The sequence below is a fragment of the Babylonia areolata genome, chromosome 22 (assembly GCF_041734735.1).
Source record: "Babylonia areolata isolate BAREFJ2019XMU chromosome 22, ASM4173473v1, whole genome shotgun sequence".
In the NCBI taxonomy this organism is placed as follows: Eukaryota; Metazoa; Mollusca; class Gastropoda; order Neogastropoda; family Buccinidae; genus Babylonia; species Babylonia areolata.
In genome coordinates this window covers 29,141,864-29,149,350 of record NC_134897.1, presented here as the reverse complement: position 1 = coordinate 29,149,350, position 7,487 = coordinate 29,141,864, and the positions used below count along the sequence as shown (strand labels likewise).

At 36.3% G+C, this 7,487-nt stretch overlaps 1 protein-coding gene across 1 annotated transcript; it reads left to right on the top strand.

The window, feature by feature from the left end:
* Window positions 1–221: 221 nt before the first annotated feature.
* Window positions 222–6,723, top strand: LOC143297282 (lysM and putative peptidoglycan-binding domain-containing protein 3-like). The gene is made up of 2 exons (XM_076609549.1): window positions 222–708; window positions 3,170–6,723. The coding sequence occupies exons 1-2, from the start codon at window positions 397–399 to the stop codon at window positions 3,731–3,733; spliced, it is 876 nt and encodes a 291-aa protein (XP_076465664.1). The 5' UTR covers window positions 222–396; the 3' UTR covers window positions 3,734–6,723.
* Window positions 6,724–7,487: the final 764 nt, after the last annotated feature.

Genomic DNA, 7,487 nt, shown 5'->3' with positions numbered 1-7,487 from the left:
CCATGGCGTTTGCTGGCTTTATTAAGTTGCATTTTCGAAATGTAGTGATAAAATACATAACTTATTCAGTTTATTGTGACTAAGATCAGTGGAGAAAGTCGGTTGAAACTAGAAAATACTTATTTCTTAATTCTTCAACTGGTATAGTTTCGAATTCGATGCAAGGGATGTAACTTTGACTGATCTAGATGCGAGCCCACACTTCTGCTTCATCGTGGTCTGCTCTTAGTCCTTTGACGTGGAGATTCTGTGCACTTGTTTGATCAGTGGTTCTAAACAAATAAGTCTCTACTCTATGGACACAGGTCCCCAAGAATCACGTTGTTGGGATCAAGGACAACACTTCAATGCATCAATGTTTTGTGTAAACGAAGGAACGAATTGTGAAGTTCCGACATGAGCGGCCACAGTCGCCCCTCCTCCAGAGGGAAAGAGGTTTTCTCTCACGTCTTGACAGATCGTCAGGGTCAAGTTCAGAATGTGAAAGCAGCGCGAGTATACATTTTTGGTGACGACAATGTTGTTGATGATGATATCGACGAAAATGTTGAGTTTGAGATGCCTTCAATTCGAGCGAGACGGGGTCAAAACGAAGGAGGAGGGTCGTCTTCGATTCAGCAAGCTGAAGAGGAAGAGGATTTGTTTTATGAAAAGGAAATCGCCGAAGGAGAAACGTTGCAAAACTTGTCACTCAAGTACTCTTGCCCGGTAAGAACAAACTCATCTTTCTAAGTTTATTGTTTATTTTTACTATGACTCATTCTGTCATACTGGAATTCTTTATAGTGACAATGCAGACAGAGCAGCAAAAAGGGGAGCAAAAAAGATGTGCATGTTGTATGAAAGTGTGTCATCACAAATGACTGGGCTTGTTAATGGTTTTGAATGAGTGGTTGACTTTTTGCATCCATTATCAGTTGTTTCTCATGTTAGATTAACAACTTTTCTTTTACGAGTTCCATTTAGTAATTTTTTGTAATAGTTTTTTTCTTTTAAATCCACTCAGTTTCAGTTTCAGTAGCTCAAGGAGGCGTCACTGCGTTCAGACAAATCCATATACGCTACACCACATCTGCCAAGCAGATGCCTGACCAGCAGCGTGACTAAATTAATTAAATCCACTCACCATTCTTCGCTCTCCCCCACCTCTCCTAAACAATAACATTCTCAAATGTAAAGATCATTACTCTTAACAAAATGTCTACAGTCACCAGTATGTGTGATGGGGCAACAAAATTCCTCCCCATTGACTGAAATTGTCACAGTTGCCCACCAATTCAATAACTCTGAAGGAAAAAGAGTGATGTGTGGCATCTATCCGTGATTGAATCATTCATTTGGGGACCTTGCTTTCTGATCTCACAAGTTAGTCAAATTATTCCCTTTGCAATGTCTGTGATATTATCCTATGACACAAAAAGGGGAGGAGAGGATTGTATTTGTGTGTGGCTGTGCATTTATTTTTAGCCAAAAATTGTTTGTGTGTCAATTTAAATCTTTTCATGCTGCCTCAAGTCAAGAATTCAAGTTCAAGAAGCCATTGCACAAATTTCTGTATGAAGCACTTTTAAAGTATAGATTAACAATAACACAAATAACAGGCAGTAATACTACTTCAGTATTTGTTCTAAAGCACTTGTGAACTTGAGCCAGTCATAACACTCAGTGGTGCTTTCTGAATCAATGCATACTGGTCTTGGTCATCGGTGCAACAAACTGTTAATCACTTGACAATTTGTCACCAACAAGATGCCGTTTAATAAACCATTGATCACTTGATGATTTGTCACCAACAAGGTGTAGTCACTCAATGAATTTTGCATGGGATATTTCCAAGAAGCCAAGTGTCCACTTTGGAAACACACAGTGCTCTTTTTATTAGCTGAGTGGTTCTTAAGAGCTTTGGGTTTTCATTCTAAAGTGAAGATCCCCAGTTCAAACACCAGCAGATACTAAGGGTTAGAAATACATCGTTTCCTGTATCAGCGGAACAGAAGACAGATAATTGAAGACATGAACTAATTAGATCAGTAACTGCAGTGCCTATTCCAAAGTCATAACATTGTAATTTAACTGAAACCTAGGAGCAGGGGTGGCTTGATTTGGAGGAAAATTATTGAATGTAAAATACATAGATCTATCAGTTTTATAAATCACAGACAAGACCTGATATTTTTCTTAGTGTGCACAGCCACTCTGTAGGCCCTCCAGCAAGGAGCTGGTGTCTGACTACATGTACAACCAAAGCTAGCAAAAGCCATTTGATCCCCTGGGGCCGACTGGACCTGTGACACCCAGCTGCCAAAAGGCAGTTGGGAGTGGTCATGGCATTTGTCATAAATTCTAGTGAGAGCTTATCTAACATGACTAAAACTGCTGTTGCATTGATGCATATATGAGATATAATTGAATTTTAGCTCAACACAAAATAACAAAATGATGTGTCAAGGCATCAGAGAATCACAAGAATCGAAAAATAAAATGAAATTTTCCATTTTGATTAATTTGAATTTGCTCTCCTTCATCCATTTGGATACAAACTTCCGCATTTACATATTTTTCGCTTTTTTTTCCCCACTGAAATTTATCAGTTTATGACACTGCATTTTTTCTTTACTTTAAAAATGTGTTTGTATTTATAAATAAATACATGTTAGTGTGTGTTTGTAAGTGTGTTGGCAGGCTGATGAGAGGAATGGGGTGGGTGGGTATTGTGTTACTTATGTTTACAGTATTACTCTGTGTGTGTGTGTGATATTGTTTGTGTGTGTGTGTGTGTGTGTGTGTGTAATGGTGTGTGTGATGATGTGAGTGTGATAAGTGTGTGTGTGAGTCATCAAGTGTGTGTGTGTGTGTATTTGTAAGAGGATATATATGAATTATGAAATATGAAATAATTGTTATATTAGTTATAAAATGATATTGATGACTAGATTTTGCTCTTCTGTATTTGTTTTGTACATAACCTAGATACAGGGAGAGAGACTATGAATGTGTGCATACATATAATATATATAATATATATATATATATATATATATATATATGATAGTCTTGCACATGCACAACATATTGCAGATTTAGACCAAGGGCCTCTGAGTTTATTTCACCCATTTTAATTTTTATGAACTATGGTGATGAAGTGATTACCTTGTCTCTTGTGTTCCAGGTATCAGAACTGAAGAGAGTCAACAACCTTATCAAAGATCAAGACTTCTTTGCTCTCCGCAAACTGAAGATCCCAATGCGCCGCCATGGATATCTGTCAGAGATAGTCCGGCAAGAAGAAGCTGAAGCATTAAAGCAAAATTCCTATTCACAGCGCAATGGAGCCACATTACCATCTGACTCGGATGTTCCTTCTGATGCAATTTGTTCAGATGTTGATATTAGTGACCCAGAAACACACCGCAGCCTTTTACGAACTGTCAGTATTGGTGGTAATTTCTCAAAACAAGGACGTAAGGCCAACAGGTTTTTGAAGAAAATGGACAAAGATCTCTCCAAGTTTAGACAGTCAACAGTTACTGAGAGGGAGTCACTGGATGAAGTGATTTCAGTGCTGACCAACAAGAGTTTTTATCCACTTCAGAGCAGGCAAAAATTGAATGGGGCAGACTGTGGCATCAGATGGTGGATGCTAGTACTTGCTGCTGTTGCTTTTACTGTTTTGGTATTTATTGTTTATTATGTTTATGTCAACTTCATACGGGACACCAGTGGTGGGTCCTGAGTCAGTGTGTGTGTGTGTGTGTCAGTGTTTGTGTTTGTGTATGTGATTTATCATCAGTTTCCTGACAGTTCCAGTATCATTGTTTTTGCATCACAGTATGTTTATGTGATACAGAAAAGACCTTGAAACTATATTATCACACTGCAAGTGTTACCTTGTTGTGCCTTTTTTCATTGTGTGATGGTTACATTTATAACTTGTTTGTTTTCAATGATTGTCATGGAAATGAATTTCACGGGGTTTGATTTTTTTCACACATTCATTAACAGTGAGACCTTAATGCAGGTTGATGGTTTGTTTAAAACCTCAGTCAAAAGATAATATCACAATACGTTTTTGCTTTCATTGAACTATTTGATTTAAGAAACTTAGTCCTCAGGATTTACAGAGGATAGTCCAGTGAACACAGGTAGCATGAAGGTCCAGGCTTAATTCTTACTCTTACTCTTAGACTTGACTACATTTAGACCCACTGTTTCCTCTCTATTCTTGATCAAAGTTCATGAACACTGTGTGTTCTTTGGTTCACCCCCACTCCCCCACCCCCACCCCTACATTTCCACTTGGTGAAATGCATTGTTCAGTTTGTTTAAGTGCAAAGTTTCAAGTGGGATTAGAACATTGCCCAAATTATGTTGAAAATAAGCTTCATGATATGCTGAAAGCTCCTTCAATGTTGAGCTGTTCAGATTCTACCAGCTCTCCATCCTACCTGGGTAATTTCTGTGAAGCCCACTCTGCACATTTACCTGGTTTACATTTGAGAGCAAATTTTGCATTCCTGAACAATGCTCTTTTTTTCTTTTTTTTTTTAACACCAAAAAATGATATTGGTTAACACAAGCACATATCTCTTGTTCCCTGCAACATGTATGAAGCAGACTCCATTGTATCATAAAAGCTGTGCAAAATATACCTGTGGTTCATTCTAAAAGAATAATGCATTAAATTTACAATGTTTGTGTTATATATATATATATATATATATATATATATATATATATATATTAAATGTATCCCTACATGTAATGATTTTAAAGAATATCTTTTACATTCTTTTAGAACTGTTGAATAGAATTAAATGTAACATCATTTCTCATTCTCTGATAAATTATTCATTTGAGATGTATATATTATATTCTTAAGCTGACTTCATTATCTGTCTCTGTGTCTGTCTCTGCAATATTTGATGGTATGTCAAAAGTCGAGAGAAGAGGGGGAGAACAGGACAGTGACTTGGGATAAAATAAGTCTTGTTTGATGTTGGTTCAGAATGGAATGAAAGTACAAATTTCATCATCCATCTGTGTCTGTCACTCCCTCTTTGACCCCAGGTCAACGCTGCTAGCTGATTATTATCTGACATCTTTTTTTTGTTTTTTTTGTTTTTGTTTTTTGTTTAATGGAAATATGACTTACATTTTGCTGGTGGGCATAGATTCCACTCTTTCCTCCTAGCCTTATTTATCATACCCCTGCGAAATGTGTATTTATAGAGAGACAACAGCCCATACCTCTTTGTATTAATTATTGATTCTCATGTTAGCAGTTTTGTTTTCGGTTTAATTGCATGGAAGTATGTTCAAAGTTTCTCCAGATAACAGTAGCTGCATGCAATAATTGTAGATTATATTTTATAGTAACTATGGTCTGTGTTATTTTCTGGTTCTGTTTATGCTGACGCAGAGGTGGGAGAATCCAATTTGATGCTAACATCAGTTGTTTCCTAATGCACATGTAGTATAATGATTACACTTGAACTGAATGAAGGTGGATCAAAAAGAATGACACTTCTCTCATCAGGAACGCTACATTTAGTGATGATACAATACAGAGCTGTCCTCTTCACTAAAACTTTTAAAACTTATTATCTTTTTATTTCTTTAACATACATGTCAATGATTTGCAATGAGCTAAGTCAGTGATTGTTTTGTTTCTGTTTGTTTTGTTTCTTTGAAAACAACAACAAATGATATATTTGATATGGTGCTGACATGATCACTAGTTTCCAAATTGTTTTGATTGAAATATGTTAACGACTAAAGGTAATGCTGCTCTGGATGAATATTATGATATCTGTAAAACTGTCTTCCAAAATGACGTTGAGTTTTTATAGAAATAGTAGCTTTATAATAATAGCACATAAAAAATTTTTCTGGACTTGCTTTTCTTCAGCATTGTTGATTCAGTATGTTTTGTTTTTGTTTTGTGTGTTGTTTCACAGGAGATCTAGAGAGTGGTACAAAGAGATGAGAAGAAACTTTATGCACAAAATATCAGTGAAAACCAGCTGGGTCTGATTTTTTTTTTTTTTTTAAAGTGTCCTCTATGATTTTTGTTTTGTTTTTCTTCTGATACACGTTGTTCATGTTTATTTTTAACTTCGTAAAGTTCTGCATGTGGTAACTGGTTTGGTCAGGTTTGAACAGCGCTCAGTTTTGATGCGCTGTCCTCCTTTCTATTATTCATTCTGCTGTTTATACTTTTCTGTTGGATCAGACAATATTTTGTTAAACATGATCGCTGTGTCTCTTGTTTGTATGATTATATTTAAACCAGAGAAATATATTTGTAAGTCATGAATATCAGTTTATAAAGCATTGAAGTGGTAATTTACATGATTGTTTTTAAACTTTAAAAGTTTCATCTAGAATAGATACATCACTTGTTTAATATTAATATCATTAATTCAAAGACTATAATTGCCAAGCACCTTTTTTTAATTTGATAAAATTTAACCCTTTGAAAGTCATATTTGAAATAAGATACTTTAATCAAGCCGATTTTCACAGTGACATAAGTTTGAAACAAGGTGTCAATGTCTCCCAAGTACTGTGCAGCCAGATGTCTCAGTTGTCTTTTGAACAATGACCCAAGTTGTTTAACTTACAGTCAATGTTTGAATTATATTTAGCTCTGTAATTTCCTCTTGGTGTACATATTTTTGGAACCAACAGTTATGGGTATCCACGATACATTTTCTTGTGACCTCTTATTGGATGAGATTTTGGGGTGGGGGTGGGGGGTGGGGGGGAGCGTTGGGGAGTGGGGGGGGGGGGGGGAGACAATGGTATTGATATGAAAACTGTAACTGTAATCCCAAATCCCATGAGAGTCAGACTCACAGAGAGAGAGAGAGAGAGTATTTTTTTCAGTTTTTATCAAAATGGATTATCTTTGAAAGTTATCAGCTGAGAATGTGCACACAGCATTGAGTATACATTCAATTTATTTTCTACCAGTGTCAGGTGATGTTGATGATAGGCAGTTTGGATGACAACATTATTTCTAATAACAACAAAATTCTAAGAATTATGTTTTGTTGAAAGCTTCTCTGTGTTACAAAATGACTAAAAATGGGGTTTCTATCTGCATTTCAAACAGTAACAGATGTTGTCTCTACACACGTGTGTGTGTGTGTGTGTGTGTGTGTGTGTGTGTGTGCCAGTATGACTAAATGATCCATCTGTGTTAGTGAGCTCAGCTGTGATGTGTAGTTCAGCACATTCTTTTTCCATTGTTCCACCATGCTTCAGTAATGTGTAACATGTGGGCCAATGTTTTTTGGGTTTTCTTTTTGTATCATTTTATGCCAGTGGACATATATTGACCTGTTAATCTAATGCAAAACTGGAGGCAGCTGTCATAAGGGACCGTGTATGCATTTGCATAAATTTCTTATGAATGCGAAGACATCATTGTTTGGATTATTGCCACACAAAGATTAAGAAAGAGAAGGGTGAGGGCACAAGGA

Bases quoted from the DNA above. Each gene is read 5' to 3' on its own strand.
- LOC143297282 (XM_076609549.1), top strand. From the start codon at position 397: ATGAGCGGCCACAGTCGCCCCTCCTCCAGAGGGAAAGAGGTTTTCTCT. The intron at 709-3,169 runs GTAAGAACAAAC...CTTGTGTTCCAG, and splicing joins CACTCAAGTACTCTTGCCCG to GTATCAGAACTGAAGAGAGT.